Here is a 22407-nt window from a genome sequence, read left to right as displayed (position 1 = left end):
GTGACTCTTGGATGTCCACGTGCGATATCATATCTTGATGCTCTTAGCCGCATGTCCTCCACGTGTACCATTGTGGACACGTGGCGGAAGATGAAATGTGTACCTACAATTTTCCCCTTTTCCTCCTACTGGGCGGTTAGTCGAAGTGGGAAGAAAAACGTGTTACACTCTTCATATTCTCTTTATTATTTTCCTAGATTTTAGGGAACGTTCCCCACTATTTGCAATAACTTCTTCTTGGGTAGTGGAAAAACGTATTACTCTCTTCATCTTCTCTTTATTATTTTCCTAGATTTTAGGGCACGTTCCCCACTATTTGCAATAACTTCTTCTTGGGTAGTGGGGCGGTTTTTACTTCTCTTTGCATATATATATGAGAAGGAATGTGAAAATTCTCTAATCATAAATTTCATTCCTTCTCTTTCCTCAGAACTTTATTTTTTGTTCTCTGCTTTTGTATCCTTGTTATTAATTGCTGCTGCTGCTACCGTTGCTCCTCAAAGCTTTTTGATGTTGCTGTTCGTTGTTCTTCAAGGTTTTCGGCTGCTGCTGCTGTTGTTCGTCGAGTCTTTCTGCTGCTGCTGCTGTTCGTCGAGGTTTTCTGCTGCTGCTGCTGCTGTTCGCCGAGGCTTTGATTTTTTGTTTATAAGTAAGTGGTTTTACTGTGTCTGATTATATGAAAAAAATACATTCGTTTTCTGCTGTTGCTATGTGTTTGTGATGAAGAACATATATATAAATGTGTGTATGATTGCCCCTGTTCATTATTACAAACAGTAATGAGTTCTTCCTTCGTATATGCTTGCCCCTATTTGTTATTCCCCTTTTATTTAGGGTTTGTTCTTATTTTCGTCTGGTTCATGATTATGAAGAACTGGATGAAATTTGTTTTTTTGATTTTCGTTTTGTCTCCGCGGAAATCTGAAACTTGTTTGTGTACTGCGCAGACATGGCTGACCGTCCGCGGGTTTCTTATCAAACTCCATCACCGAGTCCGCGTATATCTCCTCCGCGTAGAGATCCTGATATTTCTCCGCCTGGTGGGGGTTCGTCTAAGTCTTCCCAAGGTGATGCCCGCGTTCATAGGGTTTCATCTTCTTCTGGCCAGAGGTACTCATCGTCTAAGAGGGGTGAATCACATAGAGGAAATACGCAGAAAGGGGACCGGCCAAAAGAGGCTCCTGGTTCCCGGTATGCTATTTCTCGTCCCTTAGTTAATCCGCGTGATGATCCCAAGAGAACGCGGGATGTCCTACCTCTTCGGTCAGTGGCGCCTCCTTCCGCGTCTCAGCAACATCCTCTACCTCCCCCTCCAGTGTCTCAACCCAAGGGGATGTCTTCGAAAGAAGTGGTTTCGAAGACTGACGCAGCTAAGGTTCACCCTAAGAGGAAAGCTTCCGATAGAAACCCTTCGAAGGGTTCTGCGCCTGATCCCGTGGAGGAGGAAGATATTTCTCAGGAAATATGCAGCGTTGCTGTTGGGGAGAAGAAAGTGACCTTCAAACATATTGATCTGGAGGTTTTTAAGGAAAAGCATGGTCTTCAGCTATTCGATGTTCGTTTTTATGCTGCTGATGATGATATTACTTATGAGATTATATCGACGTATAAGTTTGATGAATTTCATCCGCTGACCACGGTGGGGGCCTTTGAAGCGGGTCTAATGTTGCCTTTGTACAAGTCTGGGGATTCTTTTTATTATGATGTGCTGGCTGGTCGAGAGGGCTCTTCGAAGAACACTCATTGTCGCTCTATTTCCCAACTTCATGGGAATTATCTTCGTGCACTGAGGGAGTGTTATCTTCGGAGCAAAGGAGAGACAATGATGACCCTTTATGTTCCCAATCCTGAGGAAAGGGAGTGGTATACGTCTGAGAATTTTAACAAGTCTTTTGGTGACTATGTTAACAGTAGTAATCGTAAACCTTGGAGTGTGAGTCTTCGTAATATTTCCGCTCCTCGTGGTGAGATCCGCCTTCTGAGTGAAGTAAGTGGTGCTAAGGTGAAGTATGGCCCGGGTACAGAGAATTCTACTAACAAGTTGGTGTTTCCTACTCGTGAGCGGATCAATCGTGATCATGACTATGAATGGCACGCGACTGTTATTGAGGTTGTTGGTCCCTGGGCTTGGGGGTGGGTTCCAGGTCCGCAAGGATGGCGTCCTACCGCAGATATCCAGATACGTGAGGCTCCTCCTGCTCGTTATGGGAATTTCCGTCCTTGGCATTTGAATTTTGAGGGCATGAATTTCCAATATGCCCTCGATGTTGTTGATGGAGATGACGAAGAGAGTTCCGATGCTGATCTTCAGACGAAGAATGCTACGGTTGTCAAGGTAAGATTTCCATATGCCTTGTACTTCTTTAGTTGAGGCAATTTTAATTCTTTTCAAAGTCAGGGATTTTTATTCTTATGTGCCTTGTCTTTTTAGGCGACGAAGAAGAGGAGGATAAATCCCAAGCAGTCCACCACCGCAACACTCGAGGAGGCGGAGGTTAATGAATAAGTTAATAGTCCTGTGACTGAGCTTGGAGAGGATGAAGATATGTCTGATATGGAAGGGCGTACTGATACATCCCCTCCAGGTCGTGATGATGAAGATTTTGTTGAAGAGAATATTACCGCTGGTGGCAGCGGTATTGGTGGTGAAATTGATCCCGCAGGTTGTCATGATGCTGGTGCCGAAGCTAATCCCACGGGTTGCAGTGATGATGGTGATGATAACATTGGCCTTGGTGATCAGGGTGTTGGTGGTGAAATTCCCGCTACGTCTCAGGAGTTTTCCTTTGGTCGGGTTTATTCTGCGGAGGATAGTTTTGACATAAACGCTTCCCTGGGCCTGGCTTCTGAGTTCAACCTGCTTTCCCCAAACGATGATTGGGATGTGCTTGGAAACTCTAGCAAGGCGGATGGAAATTGCAAGGGAGTCGTGGGTTCTAGTGATGTTCCAGAGGGGACCGGTGCTAGAGACCTTCCAGATTTGGATGCGGGTGTAGCCTCGAACTCTTCGGGTGCTAAGTTCACGGACATGGGTAAGGCCTCAGTTGGGTCTTCTGGAGATGATTTTCCTCAGTCATTGATCCTTGAGGGTGATGATGCCATCTTAGCTTGGTTTAAAAAGAAGAATTTGATGTTCGTACCCAATCCATCCCCTGTGGTGGAGGGTGAGAAAAAAATCTGATGCCTATACCCGTAAGATGATGCAATTGTCTCCCGAGGACCAGGTTGCAGAAGCGTGGGATAAGAATCTTCGGGCCTTGTAGGCTGCTCTAGTGGTCGACGCCCCCTCGACTGTTGCTGATATGATGGCCTTGGATGATGGGTATCAATATGGATTTCCTCAACAACGGATGTTAGAAGTGAGTTCTCTTATCATTTGCTGTTAGCAATTTTAGAGTCAGGGTGTTCTAATTCTGATTCGCAGATGATGAGGAGTGAGCATTGCAACCACATGTTGTACCAGTTTTTTAAGGCCAAATCCCTTAAGTTGGAGGCTAAGCTTCGTCTTCGGGAAGAGGAGCTTACTGCGGCTGAGACTGTCATGCTGATAGGGATAGGGAGATAGGTGAGTTGAAGAGTCTCCTCAAGGCTAAGGAGCAACAAGGCAAGGAGGAGGAGAAGCTTCGCTTGGATCTTGCTATGGCTCGTAGTGAGTTGGAAGAGGCCAAGAAGAATTCTTCGGCTGTTACAGGTTTGATTATCTGTTTTCTCTTCCTTGCTGTTGTCCTTTACTGTAATTAGTGTTCTGTGAGTCTCCCTCCCCCACCCTATCTTCAGTGGGTGGAGTTCCTGAGTTAGTATGGCTTCGGAAAGAGGCAACGTCAGAAATCTCGCATCGCAGAGTTGGTAGAGAAGATAAAGAGCGAGGCTGATAAGTGGAATGCTCGTGCCGATGAACATAATGCTCTGGCAGAGGAGTGGCGGGGCAGACGAGTCCAAATGATTGATATGCAGAACAAATATAACAATGATCGTCGTTTGTTTAATGGAACGTTGTTGTGGACGCGTGATAATCTTCGTGAATCCCGAGAACAGGTCTCATTTGGAAGCTAAAATCAATCTCTTGGAAGAAGAATTGCGTCAAGCTCGTTCTTCTCAGTCTTCTGATGTTAGAGATTACATTCAGCGTCTTGCTAGGGAGAGAGATGACGCTAGGGCTGAGGCTGGTGCTCTTAGCAAAGCTTTAGCTGCGTCTAGGGCTGATGTGGTACGCCAAGCTGAGTCTGAGAGAAATCTTGAAGTAAATATGTATCGGCTCAACAAGGGTCTGGAGGGTTTAAACAACGAGGTCAACCATCTTCGTCACTTGGATTCAATGAAACAGGTAGAATTAGATGCGAGTCAGTACGCCCTTTCAACCCTTCAAGCGGATTATAAGAAGTTGTCAGATGAGTATGACTTTCTTGATGAAGCCCGTGATGCTGTTGTTAACGAATATGAAATAGCTTCGGCGAGAGTCGAAGGTATATGCTTATATTATCGAGTGTGATTCTGTAATTTCCTGGACCTAACCATCTGCATTTTTCTTTTCCTTGCAGAGCTCCAGGGACAGCTTCGCACTGCAAATGAAGAGCTTGCGAAGGCTCAATCTAAATTAGTGCATCAGGAAAGCCAGATTAATTATCAAAGGTTTAGCTACAGCAAGGGACGAGGCTCCCAAGCCGCTTCGAAGGAAGTGAGTCGCCTTTCCTCGTTGTTGTCAAAGGCTGAGATGATGAATACTGTTATTGCGTACAAGGCTCGATGTCAACTAGTGGAAGAGACTAACAAGATTCTGGATAGCATCGAGTATGATCTTAAGACCGAGCATGGCCTTATCAAGGCTATCCGCGCCGTGAGAAACCCCCGCCTCCTACATCTGGTTCTTCAGGGCCTTCCTCGGGTGGGAGCGTACCTTCATCGCAGAAGGGGAAGATTGCTAAACCTGCTGGTGGGGTTGAACATCCAAGTAGATTTTGTAAAGTTGATCTTTGTTGATTATAAGGCTTCGTGAGATTCCTTTTGTATTTTCTTGTTCCGCGTATCATTGCCAAGCCTGTAATCAACTTTTAATGAATTGATCATGTTTTAATTTTTATCTGTGTTGTCCGATTTCCTTTTAAGTATTGTTATGGTTAATTTGGAATATAACTGAATGTAATCAAGGATAGCGAAGTGTTTGAGTGCGAACCCGAAGATATGTGTATCTTCGTGAACGTCTTGAGACCTGTCACCCCGCTGGCTAATCCTGGGCCAGAGGATTCCCAGACGGTGGGGTCGGGGGCAGCGTTCTAGGATATGAGTTGTTTGGAATGTACATTCATTCCGTCAACCCGCTGCCATAAGATTGGTTGGGTATCTCTTTCTGCTGGATGCCTTCCCCATGGTCCTACACTTATAGACGCTGATAGGGGAGTCCCGAGAGATTGTAGGTGACTACTTTCCCCAAGTAAAATAAACAACAATTAACACAAGTTTACGTGGTTCGACAGCAGAGTGTCTACGTCCACGGGTGAAAGAGGGTTAAAGTGTCTATTCAGTTTGTTGAGTTACATTTAGAAGAATTCCATTGATGGAACCTCTGAGGTAGTAAATAGCAAAAATAGGAGGATGAAGTATTGACGCGAGGATTTCTCTGTATTTACAGGTGTAGGGTTCTCGTGAGGTGTTGTATTTACACGCAGTCGTCTTGTTACTATGTTGCTCCATGTATTTTGACTATTTTTTGCCAAAAGTTTGCTTGATTGATAGGTTGAGGTTTGCTATTCCTCTCTCAGAGATAGAAACATGTCGATCGCAAGCGTCGTTTTCTTCTTCTGGCGCTCTTCACGCAGATGCAGGTCTGCGTTGCTTCTACGGGTAGTATGGCTTGAGATATTTTGCATTCCATGGGTGTTGAGGATCTCCCCTTTTAGGTTGCGTAGATAATAAGATCCATTTCCTGCAACATCATGTATGACGAAGGGTCCCCCCCATGTTGGTGCTAATTTCCCCACTTCTTTTCTCGTTGGTATTGGGGAATGGTCCTCAGCACATACTGCCCTTCTACGAAATTTCTAAGCTTAACCCTCTTATTATACTCCCTTGCTAGTTTCCTTTGATAGTTTTCCATTTTTTGTAGTGCTGCCTCCCTCCTCTCTTCTAGATCATCCAACTTTCCAACATCATGTCCGCTGTGAGGTTCTTCTCCCATGCTTCAGTCTTCGTAGTTGGCATGATTATTTCTGTTGGGATAATAGCTTCGGCTCCATAGGTGAGTAAGAATGGGGATTCTCCCGTGGCTGATCTTCGAGTTGTCCTATAAGCCCACAAAACGTTGTGTAGTTGCTCACACCAACGCTTCTTGTATTCGTCCAACTGCTTTTTGAGGATGAGTGCGAGGGTTTTGTTTGTGGCTTCTGCCTGACCATTGCTTTGAGGGTAAATTGGTGTTGACTTGTTCTTTCGAATTTTGAAAGTATCGAAGAGTAAGTCGATGTTTTTTCCCTGGAATTGCTTGCCATTGTCAGATACAATCTCAGCTGGTATGCCAAACCTGCAAATGATGTTTTGAAAGATGAATGTGAAGACATCTGCGTCTCGGATCCTTGCCAGGGCTTTAGCCTCTACCCATTTGCTGAAATAGTCCGTGGCCACTATCAAAAATATTCTCTTCCCTGATCCTTCGATTAGGGGACCCACGATGTCTATGCCCCATTTTGAGAATGGCCAAGGGCTGTCTACTGGGTTCAACATTGTTGCGGGTGCGTGGATTTTTTTGGCGAAACGCTGGCATTCTTCACATCTTCGTGACATTCTTGCAGCATCTCGTGTCATTGTTGGCCAGTAATATCCTTGAGTTTTCGCCTTATCTGCTAGGGATCTCATTCCGCTGTGATTGCATGCGTCGCCGCGGTGTATGTCTTTCAAAATCAAATGTCCTTCGGATCTGGATAGGCAGCGTAATAATAGTCCGAGAAAAAAAAATTGTATAAAATTTCTTTTCTCAGATCATATCTTCCTGCCTTTGGCTGTATTTTTCTGGCTTTCTTTAGATCCGAGGGTAGTATTCCTTCTTTTAGAAAAAGATGAATTTCAGATCTCCAATCTTCTTAGCTGCTGAAGTCTTCATCTGCGATAAATTCTCCCGCGTCATCATCTGCAATATCTTCTTCTGCGTTGTTCTCTTGCTGTACATCGCAGAATTCTTGAATATCAATTGAAGGTTCGTAAATCCTGGTTACTTTGATTGCTTTGACGTCCTCGTTTCTGAGCATTGATGATATGTAGGCCAGGGCGTCCGCGTGCCTGAGCTCCTTCCTTGCCAGGTGTCGGAATTTGATGTTTGGAATTTGTGATGCCAGTGTTTGCACCAATTCCATGTATGCTGATAATGTTCTGTCATAAACATTATATTGCAACCCTATTTGTCGGATGACCAAATGCGAATCGCTTGTCAGACGCACGTCAGTCATGCCCATTTCTATTATCAACTGAAGGGCATGCACCACTGCTTCATATTCAACTATGTTGTTGGTATGCCCCTTGAATTCTAACCTGAAAGCATGTATGATCCTGTCTCCTGTTGGGGTGGTGATTACGATGCCTATCCCCGCCCCTTCTTTATTTTTCGACCCATCTACGAAGACTTCCCATTGCCTAGGATTTTTTGGTTCCAAGATGTCTATAGGGTCTTTACCTTCGTCCATTTCTGGTAGTCCTGCTGCCTTCCGTCCTTCGATGATGACTTCTTCGCAGTCGTCCAACGGTAAGTCTGCTAGGAAATCTGCTAATACTTGTGACTTCTGAGAGTGTTGTAGCTCATGGATGATATTGAATTGATCTAGGTGAGTATTCCATTTTGCAATTCTGCCTACTTTCCTGCGTTTTTAAGGACTGCTTCTAGCGGAGCTTTGCATGGGACGCGGACGTAGTGAGTCAAAAAGTAAGTTCTGAGTTTCAGGGTTGCCCATACTAATGCCAAGATGAGCTGCTCGATCTTCGTGTAGTTCCTTTCTGCTGCGTTCAGAGTCTTGCTGATGTAATAGATGGGCTGCTCTATCTTCGTGTTGGTTTTAACCAATACTGCGCTGACTGCATCTTCTGTTGCTGCTATGTATAGTGCCAACACTTCATCAGGGTCTGGTTTTTGTAGTATAGGGATCTCAGCCAGGTATTCTTTGATATTTCGAAAAGCTTCCTCGCACTCTGCCGTCCATTCGAATTTGCTTTTTTGAGAATGTTAAAAAAGTGCTTACATCTATCCGAGGACCTGGATATGAACCTCCCCAGCGCAGCCAGTGAACCATTGAGTTTCTGAACCTCTTTTAAATTCTTTGGGGATGGCATTCTTACGATGGCTTCAATTTTAGCGGGATCGACTTCAATGCCCCTCTTCGTCACCAAATATCCGAGGAACTTTCCGGAAGTGACACCAAAAGTACACTTCTCTAGATTTACCTTCATTTTGTGCACTCTCATTGCTTGGAAAATATCTTTTAGGTCTTGGTGATGATCTTTGCGCAGCTTGCTTTTGATGAGCATATCATCCACATATACTTCCAGTGTACTTCCAATCCATGGTTTGAAAATTGCATCCACCATTCTTTGGTAGGTTTCTCCTGCGTTTCGCAGTCCAAAGGGCATTCTTATGTAGCAATAGAGGCCGTGTGGTGTATAGAATGCTGTATGTTTCTGATATTCTTCTGCTAGGAATAATTGGTTGTATCCAGAGTATCCATCCATGAATGACATTTCTTCGTATCCTTCGACTGCCTCGACAAGTTGGTCAATGCTTGGCAGTGGATAGCTATCTTTTGGGAAAGCCTTATTGAGGTTGGTGAAGTCGATGCATATCCTTACTCCGCCATTTTTCTTCGGTACGATGACCATGTTAGAGATCCATGTTGGGTACTTAAATTCTTTGATGAATCTCGCGTCCAATAGTTTGCGGAGTTACACTTCAACTGCTCGATGGTATTCTGGAGCTACTTTGCTCACCTTCTGCCTAAAAGGGGGGGGGGGGGTACCTGGTTTTATTCGAAGTTCGTGATGAACTAGTTTTGGGTCGATTCCCGACATGTCCCCCAATTTCCAAGCAAAGATGTCCGCGTATTCCTTTAGAAGTTTGATTAGCGCGGCTTCTCTTTCTTCATTCATCAAGGTGCATATTCTGATAATCTTCGGGTTTCCCTCAGTACCTATGTTGACTTCTTTAGCTGCTTCGGCAGGTGTAAAAGTGGGTTTTGGTTTCCCCAAGAGAGGAACATTCTTTGATTGCTATTTGGTGGGCTCTCCGTATTCTTTTGTCGCAGAGGTGCTTGCGCTGCCAGTGGTGCTTACGTTCAGAAGGCTTTTTCCGGAGATTTCTTCCAGATATGCATCTATGGTTATCTCCTTATTTTTGGCTCTTCGGGACTGGTGCTTTTCTTCCCGCTCATTATTGATCTGATTCTGTAAGGTCTGACATTCCTGCGCAGTTACTTGGTCTCCTTTAATTTCCATGACTTCCAGAGGTGTTGGGAATCTGAGATATTGATGGTAGGTTGCAGCTACTCCCTTGAGCTTGTGGACCCATCTTCTTCCGATGATGGCATTTTAGGGTGAAGGTGCATCTACGACGCTGAATCGAGTGTCCACTTTCATGGGCCCTGCGTCTACTTGTAAGACAATGTCCCCTAGGGCTTTGTAGCTGCGCCGTTGAATCCGTAGATGGTGTAGTAGGATGACAACAGTTGCTCGTTGTTGAGTTCCATACGTTTGAACGTGTCATAGAACAGGACGTTGACTGAGCTTCCTCAATCGATGAGAATTTTCTTGACATTGCACCCTGCTATTGGGAGTGTGAGGACTAGAGGATCATTATGGTCTTCCATGTATTCTTCCACATCATCTTCATCGAAAGTCATGGGCGCATCCATCCATTGTTCGTGCTCGTTTACCTCTTTCCCATCGATCTTATAAAGCTCACAAAAATCTTCGAATTGTTTCAATCTCTTCCCAATCTGGGCGGTTAGGGATGGTCCTTGAATCTCTGAACATGAAATCGTGTTGAGGGTGCGGTGCCTTCTGGTAATTGAACCTGCTTGCCTCTCTTGGTTCTATCTTCGTTATCAATCTTCTGTATATATTGCTTCAGATCTCCTGCGTCGATTAGTTTTTGAATCATTATCTTGAGATTTTTGCACTTTTCTGTTTGATGACCGTTGAAACAGTGGTATTCAAAGTATTCCTTGGATTTTTCTGATCTAGGAGGTTGTTTTCCCTTGGACCATGGCCAATCGAAGTTCTCCCTTCCTTTGATCTCTCTCAGGATGCGCGAATAACTGGTATTCAGCTTGGTATAGACTTGATCTCCAAATTTTCGATCATCTCTTCGTCTATCATCCCTTCGTTCTTTCCTTTCTTCGTTGGGACGCTCTTCTGTGATTCCTCTTTTGGACCGCTAGCTTGATCCACGGAATTTGTGCGTGTGGGACGTTGAGTATGAGTTCTGGGATTTCACGCTGAATTTCTTATAACCTTGCATGCTTTTCTATGATTATCCAGAGATCTCCTTCGGTGGTAGGGATAGTTCCGTGGATCTCGACAAATAAAGGACTCATCCTGTCCATCCCCCATTTGCAGCAGTTGATACTAACCACGGGATATACGTTGCCAATAGCTTGGAAAATCTTGTGCCATCTATCAGTATATTCTCTGATGGTCTCTTTGTATTTCATCTCCAGCGAGAATATCTTGTCCATGCCGGTATTGACAACCTTGTTGTACATGTATGTTGCTAGAAATTTTTCTGTGAGTTGGTCGTAGGATTCGATGGAGTTTGATGGAAAGTTATCAAACCATGAAAACGCGGACCCTTATAAACTTGACGGGAAGTATCTGCACAGTATGGAGTCTTCGTTATCCCAACGGGCCATCATTCGATTATAATATCGAAGATGAGCCGCAGGATCAGTTGATCCGTCATAGCAATCGAAAGCAGGAACCGAACACTTCTGCGGTATGGAAGCCCTGGCCAAGTGTGGCGTCAGCGGGGTAGTGTTTGCTTCCTTCATCACTTGTTCTAGTCTTCCGCCTCCCTGCCTAGTCTTTAGCTCCTTGATTTCTGCCAGCATCTCAGCAGGCATATTTTCCATTGCGATCTGGTGCTCTTCATGAATGGTAGATTTTGCTCCTAGTAGGGTGGTACCGTCGTAGTAGTCCGAGTTCTCAGGATTGTAATCAGGGTCTGATCTTTGGCTGCTCCTTGCTCCTCTTCGATTTAATGGAAGTGGGTTGTTTGCGATCACCATTGTTCTATCTTGATTAGGTGCTACTGCCTTGGAGTTAGCTTCGTCGCGTTGGTGTTCTACCTCTGCGCTATGAATGAGTCTTTCCTTGAGTGTTTGGTTCTCCTGTGCTAATATTGCCACAGCATCTGCATATGCCTTCTGGTTCTTCCTTAATTCTGTCAGCTCAGCCATCATCTGAGCGGAATGATTTGACCCTTGATTTGGTGTTCCTGCCCGCAACTGCTATTCAGCGGCTATGGTTTGTTCCTCATACACGATCTGTATTACTGGTTCTGGTGGGTCTATCCGTGCACCTTGGGACCCCGACGTTTGTTGTGAAGGTTGACCTGCTATTAGAAGCGGTTGCTTGGCTGGAAAAGGTATGTTCTGTTCGTTGGTTAAGGGCATCCCATAGAGGGGTTGTTGTATTCCTGACTCTGCTACGACTTCCTGATGTTCATGTAGTTGAGCACTGGTTACTCTGGGAGCTCCAACTTTGGATCCGCCAGCTCTAGAAGCTCCTGCTTTGGCTGCCGCGGCATTTACTGCGTTTGCTGCGATGATGTTGGCATTGATGGGGGCCGTGCTTTCTGCATTATCCTGCGCCCTATCCGCTGCCTTTAGCTTTTCACCTCTCTGCTTACTCCTAGTTATCACTGGGGTTGTCCTTGGCATCTCTTTTGACGAAGCTTTTGTCTTCCCGACATCTTTGCTTTTCTCCATCTTTTAATATTTTCCTAAAAGAGAGAGAAAAAATCACGAAGACAATGGTCCCCACGTGATGTCTATTAGCGTTTTGAGTTCTCAAAGGTGTAAAATCTTGAAAATACTTGAAGCGCCCATCTATGTAGATGACCGCAGATCTATTCGAAGTCTTGATTTTCAAAGACGTGAAAATTTAGAAAACGCATGAAGAATCAAATCTACTTAAATAAACGTGAATCTGTTTATAATTTTGATTTTCAAAGACGTGAAAACTTAGAAAACGCATGAAGAATCAGATCTACTTAGATAAACGCGGATCTGTTCAAAATTTTGGTTTTTGAAATTATGAACGGAAAAAACCGTAATGTTCCATGCATCGTTATTTTCAGAAAACGAAGCCTCAAACAAGTCACAGGAGAAGATAAATCTTTTACCGGGATGAAGATCCCTGTTTCTAGCGCCAGATTGTGAACACAAAGATCATGACCATCTGAGTATTCACAAATAATGCACGCAGACTCATGACAATACAGTAAATAAGTTGCGCCCGAGGGGGATGAATTGGTTATGTCGAATCCTTGACTCAGAATTCTAATACTCTTCCTCGTCTCATCAACTATAATCATTATTCTTAGCTCGCACAATAAGATAAATAATGGATGAAGTATAAAACATACGAACATGATATACCCTAAGTATCGAATCGAACAGGTAAAGTATAAATACATGAATATAGATGAAACGATTAACTTATATGATTCATCACTCAAATCTCTGTCTGCGGGTTTGGGTTTTTCATTACATGTATGGTGGTTACAGAAACAGTCGAATGATTTTGAGATCCACATAAGCCTGCGTAGCAGGAGGAACTTCACTTACACTTTCTCTATGTCTTTGTCTCTCTCATATTCTCCTCTCAATGTTTCTTTCCTCCCCCTCTTCACTTGGGAGAGAGGGGTATTTATAGGGAGGTTACGTGGGGTCCACTTCTGAAGCCCGTTATAAACTTATCCTCTTGTGTATTGTGCCGCTTACGCAGAAGTCTCCGTGTTATCGGCTTTATCTGCGTTCTCTATTTGAATACGTAGTGCTATCTGTGCTTCCTACATAGGCTGACTGACACGTACGCTTTTTGAGGGAATTTAATGCGGGTAGTTGAGATGTCTGTCCGCGATAGACAGCTGTCCTCTGCCCCTGTCTTGTCTGCGTCAGTCGGTCTATCCCCAGCCGTAGATCTTAGATCTTTCTAGGGATAGGATAAAGTGACTCTTGGCTGTCCACGTGCGATATCATATCTTGATGCTCTTAGCCGCATGTCCTCCACGTGTACCATTGTGGACACGTGGCGGAAGATGAAATGTGTACCTACAAAGAAGAAGATAAGAGGAAGAAAAGAAATGAGATCAAGTTTATATTCTCGGTCTGGGGATAAGACCAAGACAAATTATAAAGGAACTCCCCTAAACGATAAGGGAAGACAGGTCAGATAGAATGTTAAAAGACTAATTTTCCCTTCTCACTAATCTGATAAATTCTTCTTCGTCTGGTAACCGACTGCCACGTTCGAGTAGTCTATTCTACGTAAATTTTCGAGATCTATCCAGTGGTACCGGTTTCGTATCTAAATCGTTGTTAAATTAAATTCTATTAATTAACGTTCGTGTTAAATTAATCGAGTTATTATCGGCTAAATTGTATCTTGACTGGTCTAATAGCGTTGACGAGCTTGAGGGTCCTTACATGAACCTTAAACAACAATTGGAGAATATTGTTGCACAACTTCAAGTAGCAATACGAAGGATAGCTGAACTGGAGGCCCTTGTTGCGCATCATAGACTGGGAACTGCCAACATTATTTCCCCATCGACTGACGCAGAGACCAGGAACAGTCCATGAATGGAAGATCTTGGTGCACATAGATGCTTGACTAATATACTACTAATATATAACTCTGGCGATTCAGGTGCTTGTTTTTTTTAATACAAGGGAATGAGATCTCTTTTTTTTTGTTTTCATGCCATCAGGTGTGTTCTTATCATGTCCCAAACTTTCCACAGGCATTTTGGATGTTGATAATCTTAGTTACCAGCTTTTTGAACTCTTTGGATGTTGTTTTATTCCCAGATTTATGTTTTTTAAACAGTGAAACATCTTACTGTTGTTATCTTTGTGCATCAATGTAAAACTTGGTTATGAATGGTGTAAGAATTATGAATGGTATAAGAATTCTGCATTGGAAGGTTATCCGGTAGTGTGAATTATGAATGGCTTAAAATTCCTGAAAATTTTGCAATTCTGAGAATCTGGAAATCCATAGCCGGCGACTGACGACCGACCACCGGTATCGATGTCCGGCAAACGTCGGCAAAAAACTGGCGCCAATAATTAACATATTAGTGACGGTTTTTAAATCGTCACAACAGAAGAAAAAGATCCGGTGACGGATGCCGTAATCAGGAAAAAATGATGGCGGCAAGAAAACAACTTATGACGGTTTGACCGACCGTCACAAATAGAATAACTATTCGTGACGGTTGACCAAACGCCACAAATATTCACAACTGTCACAAAAAACATTTGTGACCCTAGTAGTAACGACGGATATCGCCGTCACAAAGTCACATTTGTGACGGCTTTTTGATATTTGTGACGATTTTTCATATTTGTGACGGTTTGGAAGTCGTCACTAAAGGCCCTCTGTTTTGTAGTATGGTGGGATTCCCAACCATATGCATCAATTACGGTTAGGATTCCCATGTGTTTTGATCTGAATTTTCTTATGGATGGAATATCTATCCGTAGCTGAATTAAATATCATTTAATATTCCCATACATCTTCAATTAGTTGGTTTTGCATGAACATGACCTGGACGTAGAACATATTTCACGGATATTGGTTCTTAAAATTTCAACAGTAGATTAGTGCTTGTAGTTGGGAATTCAAGGTTTCTCGTCCGTAAACTTGATTTACTGTTGGGATATTATGATTTCTCAGCCGCATGGCGGCTTATCCTTGGAAATTTTGTTTTTTTATAGTACAAAATAATCTAATTTTTTACGTACTTTAAGCGATTTTAAATAAGAAAATTTTAATTGAAGTTAAGTTAAAGGTGTACCTAATCATCTTGAACATTTGTTTATTTATACTTTTCGTCTGGTCCTCCAAAATCATAATAAGATTCATAAATAACCTGAGTTTGTGTTAAAACTTCAAGATTATCTAACAAATCGACCATAACGGAATCGTTGTTAGGGTATGAATATCTTTTCTGACTTGAAGGATGAGGAATCACTTACCTCATAATTATTATTTGAATCACCCATTTGGATTGAAAAAACCCAAATTTTAGGGGTTTGAAAAAAAAATCATTCTCCTTATTCTATTTCTCCCTCTAAAAACAAAAAATAAATAAATTGATTTTGATTTTTAAATACTAACTTTAAATTAATTAATTAATCTAATTAATCTTAATTAGTTTAGTTAATTAATTTCATTATCTCTAAAAAAAATTAAGGGAAAGATGAGGAGATTTTATTAACTTAAAGAGACACAATACATTGTTTTTCTCTTACAAGGGAAATTAACTCTTGGAAATTCATTACCACACCATGACTTTTTTATATAGAAAATATAAAGATATATTTTAAGAAAAAAAATATTTACGGTATGTACAAAGCCAGGTCCGTGACCTAGCAAAAACCAAAAACATATGCATGAAACAGCAGGAAACTACATGTTTAACACTGTTTCCCATTGAAACAAAATCTGATTCAAAGAGTAAGAACTGAAAGTCTTCACCACATATGAATTGTTTGCTTAGTTACCTTTTTGATCTCCTCCTTAGTTTTAGGTCTTCTCCCATGTATTCTATCGTTTCTTTCCTTCCACGTTTACCATATGACAACAAATGGAATTAACTTCCAAAGATCTTTCCTGATATAATGGAAACTGATGGAGTCCCGGTTTTGAAATAGACTTGCAAAATAAAAAGGCATCATCCAGCTTATCCTGCACGAGTTGATGAAAAATCCAAATATTTGACGCCCATGAATAACAAATGAAGAGATGACGTAGAGTTTCTGGATCCTTATTACAAAAAAGACAGATACTAGTATTATCCTGCACCCCTCTATGCTCCAACATGACTTTGGTAGGGATTGAGTTATGAAGTCCTTCCCAAAACAAGAATATAACCTTCGGAGGAACATGCTTCACGTCCATCAGACCAGCAAACTCCCATGAAACATCTTCTTTACAGAACAGATCATAAAGCTTCTTAGAGCAAGGGATATGGAATGAGTGTTAAAAACACTCATTCACTGCCAAATTGAGTGATGGAATGAGGGAAAGAGTGTGTTTCCAACCATGGGATAATCTAAAATATACACTAAGAAGCACATGATTAGCCGCTTGGAGGAAAATTCCTTGAAGAGGCTGATCATAAGCTGCTTAAAGGAGAAAAAATCACCCAAACGGCTGATTATGTGCCTCCCTAACCTGATTTTAGTTATTTCATTTTTTTTTTCTCCAGGAGGCAGAAGATCATCCTCCTAGGATAAGTTTTTCTCCAGGAGGCAGAAGATTAGCATCCTAGCTCAAGTTTTTCTCGGGCAGAAGATCAGCCTCCTAGTGAAGACTGTCGACCGCTCATTCATTTGAATGAGTATGTGAGTGATTTTTGATGAATGAGTGGGTGTTCTCACTCCATAGCAACACCTAATTTGATCAAATCTAGTGAGACTCATTCATATTGAATGAGAACCCTCACTCCATATCCCTTGCTCTTAGAGGAGAAATCACCATCTAAAAAATATTCTTCACTATCCTGTAAGACTATCTAATTCCGATCATCTCTTAACTCTAGAAAATAAATTCTCACTGCAGGATTTAAAACTCTACTAAAAGATAAAGACAAGCATTTCCCATTATATCTTCCACGGTATACTGTTTTGAAGAATTATCCTGATATTTACCCTTAAAATTTGATTTGGGAAACCACCAATCATGCCAGAATTTAGTTTCCATTCCACCTCTAACCTTTATCCCCGCAAACTATTGAAGTTCCTCTCTAGTTTTCAAAATAATCTGCCACATACTCCTCCAAATAGTACACTTATTCTTAGCTGGGACCAAAAATTTTAAATCGTTTTGCATTTTTCGGTCATAATCTTCCTCCATAAAACTTGTTTTTCTTTAGAGTATCTCCATAACCATTTATCCATTAAATATTTATTTACAAGTCTCAATCTTTTTATGCCCAAACCTCCATACTCTTTTGGTTTTCTCACTTACTTCAAGAAGCCCAACTCATCCTATGTTCATTATCAGTCGCGCTCCACAAGAACTTCCTCATAATGGTAATAAGTTTTTTCTCCACAGAAGCAGGAAGAAAAGGTACAGAAAGATAATAAGTAGGAATACTTTGAAAAGCATATTTAATTAGTGATAACCTGCCAACTTTGTTGAGATCTTTGTTCTTCCATACTGCAAGTCTCTTTTGCATCCTGTCAATCACCACATCCCAAATTGCAATACTCATATGAGAAGCACCAACTGGTTACCCCAAATAAGTAATGGGCAGGTCTGCAGTTCTACATCCCATCTTTAAGGCTAACTCCTCCACTAAGTTATCCGCTCCAATACTAGTAATTGTGCTTTTCTTAAGGTTCAACTTTAAACCTGTTAACACCTCAAAAATAACCAGAATGACAAGGAATCTTCTTGCCTCTTCATTAGAAGAATTAAGGAAAATGACAGCAAACTGCAGATGAGATGCCACAGTTCCACCCTCCACAACCTGAAAACCACCAATTATATCATCTTGAGCAGAATCCTCTAAGAGTTTAGCTAGAATATCCACCACTAGCATAAAAGAGGAAAGGAGACAAGGGGTCTCCCTGTCTAACACCTTTAGAGGGCTTAATCCTATTCGAAGAAACATCATTAACCAAAATCGAGAATTGAGAAGAAGTAACACACCAATGAAGTCACCGAACCCTCTTATCACCAAATCCATGTTTCTTGCGAGTAATAAAAAGAGTACTCCAGTTCACATTATCAAAGGCTTTTCCCAGATCAACTTTACAAAGAATACCATGTTTTTTTTTTCTTCAACCTACTATAAATGCATTCATTTGCAATTAAAATACCATCCAAATTCTGTTTCTCCTTTATAAAAGCACCTTGAGAGTGTGATACTAACTTAGGCTTAATAACTTTTAACCTTTCTGCCAATACTTTAGAAATAATCTTGTAGAAACTACTAATCAAACCAATCGGTCTGAAGTCTTTGGCAGTAAAAGATTCCTCCTTCTTTGGAATGAGCTTGACAAAAGAAACATTTAACCTCCAATCTACAAGTCCTTTTCTCAAAAAATTCATGTAAATCAAGCAGCACATCATCCTTTACAACATGCCAAGAAAGTTTATAAAACTCCATTGTATACCCATCTGGACCTGGAGATTTGTTAGCTCCAAAGTTCTTAATGACATTATGCACCTTCTCCTCATCAAAAGGTATCTCAAGCCAAGTATTCTGAGCGGAGTCAATCTGAGTAAAATTTAAGTTATCAAAACTTGGCATAACAGAATGAGTAGAAGTGAAAAGACCTGAATAATATATGTGCAGATCAGCTTTTATCATATCCTGATTAAAAATATCTACCCCATCCACCTCCAACTTTGTAATACTGCATCTCCCGTTCTTTGCATTTGCCATTCTATGAAAAAATCCCGTTTTTTTATCACCTTATACAAAACCTTGAACTTTAGCCCTTTGATAAGTCATTGTGGATCTATCAACGTTAATAGCATTCAACTTCGTTTCATCATTAGCTCTCTCCAAGAAATCTGCCTTATAAAGAGCCCCCATCTCCTCCTGCATGTTGAGTCTCTTATATTAGAATACACACTCTCTTCCTTCTTCTTCAAATCACCAAATGTAACTCTGCTCCATTGCATCTCTTGTTCTTTGTATTTTCCATTCTATGAAAAAATCATGTGTTTTTATCATCTTCTACAAAACCTGGAACTTTAGCCCTTTGATAAGCCATTCTGGCTCTATCAACGTTAATAGCATTCAACTTCGTTTCATTATTAACTCTCTCCAAGAACTCTGCCTCATAAAGAGTCCCCATCTCCTCATTCATATTGAGTCTCTTAATATTAGAATACATACTCTCTTCCTTCTTCTTCAAATCACCAAATGTAACTCTGCTCCACTTCTTCAAGAAAAACTTCAACTTTTGTAACTTTCGGAACAAGACATAACTAGGATTACTGTTAAATTGTAACTCTCTCTACCAAATTTCAATATTAGTGACAAAATCCTTATGCTTAATCCAATGGTTCTCAATCTTAAAAGACGATCTAACCATTACTTATTGAACAAGTTCAATCAATAATGGGTTATGATCTTAATATGTCCTCACCAAAGCCGTTTGAGTAGCTCTACTGAAATTCATGTCAAAAGAATTATCGAATAAGCACCTATCTAACCTGCAAAGTAAATGAATAGTCTTCTTATCACTCTACGTAAAGGCCCCTCCATTTAATGGCAGATCAACCAATTTCAAGTCAGAGATGAAGTCATTAAGAAACTGCATATTCCTTTCATCCCCACCATCTTTGTTTCTTTCCATATCACTTCTTGGTGCACTCATATCACAAAAAATACACCAAGCTGCATCTTTCCATTGTCTTACATTTCTGAGGTCCTCCCAAAACTCCTATCTCAGTTCCTAGTCGAAAGAAGAATAAATATCTGAAAGGATGAAAAAAAATCCAGAGGCTCTACATTTCATAATTCAAACCTTGTCTCTCATCCAACAGTTCTGCTCTAGAGCTACCACAAATGTTAAAATTCCCCCAATGTTAGCAGACGATCCTTGTGAAGGCAAAAATCTACAATCAAAATCGAAATTATACCACATTTGTCATACAAACCAAAAAGACATTTAAGCCATTTTAGTTTCCTGAATGGTACAAGCTACGCACCTATGATCTTGTATCAAATCCTTCACTACCACCTGTTGATGATAAGAATTCAAACCCATGATGTTCCAGTTCACAATTTTAGACCCCATTACCAACAGTAACATCTCTTGAAGAAACTTCTTCATCCACCTCCTCATCACCTAACTTAGCATCACTTCCAACAAAACCATTACTACTCCCACTATCTTGAACTTCTTTCCATGCTTCAATACAAATATATCTCTCCTTGTACTTTGTAGAGATAACTTGAATAAGTTCTTTAGAATGAATCTCATCTGCTCTACACATACCACCATAGGTGCAATACAGATCAAAGACCAGTTTAGATGTAGAACGGATAACCTCACTGATATCAACTTTATCTTGTTGAATATCACCTAGATTGATCACCACTTGGTCTTCAACAACTGTGAACAGACTTCCTGCTGATGTCATATCTAAGGGATTAGGAGGAGACAAATCCAACTCAACAACATAATAATTTTTCACCAAAACATCACGGGTTGGTGTAAAACCCAGTCTTTGAGGATCGTTGGTTATCGCAACACCACATCCACCTACACCCTGAATAACCACTAAATCACCAGACTCTTCTTCATTCTCAATTTGCCTAGGATGGGCACATAACCCACCCCTCCAACTCTTATACATGAAAGCTCCCTAGGAATAGAGGCCGAAATGGAGTTGTTACTCATGATAGGAACTTCCCCTTCACACCTATCATTCATAACACCCTCAACTCTACAGCTATTATTAACCGTAGAAAAGTAGGGAACACCATCAACCCTTCCTACCTCTCTAGGAACAACAACAGTAGTCCTGAGCTTGAAGTTGAGTTACCAGTATCAATGGGAACATCCCTGCACATCCATTAACCACATGTCCACTATTACTCAAGTCAGACATTGGAGTAACACCAACATAAGAGTCTGAAATCACCCTGATATTATTGTATGTCACGAGAGATTTCTCAGAAAAATCTGAGTTACCAGGTAACCCTTAGACCGTAGCAGGCCCGTTTGACATTCCCACATCATTTGAGCGAAATGAACCAGCTGAGCTTGACCCCACCATCCCGACCGATTCGACTCCTTGATTAGCGGGAGTTTCCAAATTTGAAAAACCAAAAACATTCTGTTTGAGATCAAAACTTTGAACTAGTCGAAGATATTCTTCCAAGATACCTTATTCTTCGGGATGAATTTGAAATCCCACCCAATCAGAACAGCTCATTTATAACTGTTATCTTCAACCACATGATTTACTATTATTATTAGTTCTACCTTTTTCATCTAGAAAATCAACTATTTTATTTAACTACATGGGAACATGAGTACAAACCCATGAGCTAAAAGAATTTAACATGAAAAAAATTGATTTCATTAGGCTAAGTCTTATGGGGTGCTAATCTAGCAGCTATATTGGAAATCCATGTCAGTTAGCACAACCACCCAAGTCTTATGGGAGTGCTAATCTAGCATGCTAGTCGCTGAAACAAAACAGCGCCAAGCGCTGAACCATTCAGCGTTTTCACTTTTTGCTGAACCAATCAGCGGTTGACCAGTCAACTTGGTCAAATCGCTGAACCATTCCGCGCCAGGCGCTGCACCATTCATCGCCAGATAAATGATGTAAACTAACAAAAGCTCAATCTTCTTTCTTCTTCCCCATTTTATTTCATCCTCACCCAAAACTTCCGAAAATGCATGTAGTAGAGAAAGAGTTCCAGATATTTGCTTCTCAAATCGCACCGTGGATTTGAACATAAACACGATTGGAATCATTTGAGATTGGTTTGGAGCGAATTCGTCCACGAAATCGATTTGGGTAAGATTTTGAAACTTAGTTTTTTTTTTGTTTTTCGATGATCATGATTTTTTGATGAAATTGATATATTTAGATGATTGTATTAGAGCATGACTCGGTTGAACCCACCAAGTGTTGGTATGTCAAGTTTGGTTGTCATATTTTAGTGAATCAAAACTCATGTTAAGAGTCGTTTGATTATGTACTAGAGTTAAACTTCGTATAGGTTAGCCTGAAAGTATTAGGATATGAGACATTACAAGTATTGCGAAGACTTGAATATGTGAAGAAGCAAGGAGCTACAACGACAATAATCATCCTTCCACTTGAGGTTAGTGATATTTGACTTGAACTGTTTCATTCCCTAATGTATCATTCAAGCCGTGCATATTGAAAACATAACTACGAAGCATATTTGAACTCTAGATAGACATAGTATTAAGGAATACAATACGAGGTTTATTGCTTAACCATTAAAATTTGTAGATAAGACATCGCCATAATCATTTGAATGCTATTTTGATTATGTATGGGTATGAGGTGAGGATTTCATCTTAGGGAACAATGTTTACATGTGTTCTAAGGAAGTAAGTTCATAAACTTGTTTTGTGAACCGAAAAGGAAATTGCCAGGTGTTATTGGTTTTGTTGTTCATTGCATATCTTATGA

General features: G+C 41.1%; 1 protein-coding gene across 1 annotated transcript; it reads right to left on the bottom strand.

Annotated features, from left to right (window-relative positions):
* Positions 1 to 17230: 17230 nt before the first annotated feature.
* LOC113295508 lies at positions 17231 to 17953 on the bottom strand. The gene is made up of 2 exons (XM_026543838.1): positions 17499 to 17953; positions 17231 to 17441 (listed from the first exon to the last, which is right to left on the bottom strand). The coding sequence occupies exons 1-2, from the start codon at positions 17951 to 17953 to the stop codon at positions 17231 to 17233; spliced, it is 666 nt and encodes a 221-aa protein (XP_026399623.1).
* Positions 17954 to 22407: the final 4454 nt, after the last annotated feature.

The sequence above is a fragment of the Papaver somniferum genome, chromosome 7, assembly GCF_003573695.1.
Source record: "Papaver somniferum cultivar HN1 chromosome 7, ASM357369v1, whole genome shotgun sequence".
NCBI lineage: Eukaryota > Viridiplantae > Streptophyta > Magnoliopsida > Ranunculales > Papaveraceae > Papaver > Papaver somniferum.
This window is presented reverse-complemented; position numbering and strand designations above follow the sequence as displayed.

Bases quoted from the DNA above. Each gene is read 5' to 3' on its own strand.
- LOC113295508 (XM_026543838.1), bottom strand. From the start codon at position 17,953: ATGGATTTGGTGATAAGAGGGTTCGGTGACTTCATTGGTGTGTTACTT. The intron at 17,442-17,498 runs GTAACCAGTTGG...GGTGATTGACAG, and splicing joins CTGCCCATTACTTATTTGGG to GATGCAAAAGAGACTTGCAG.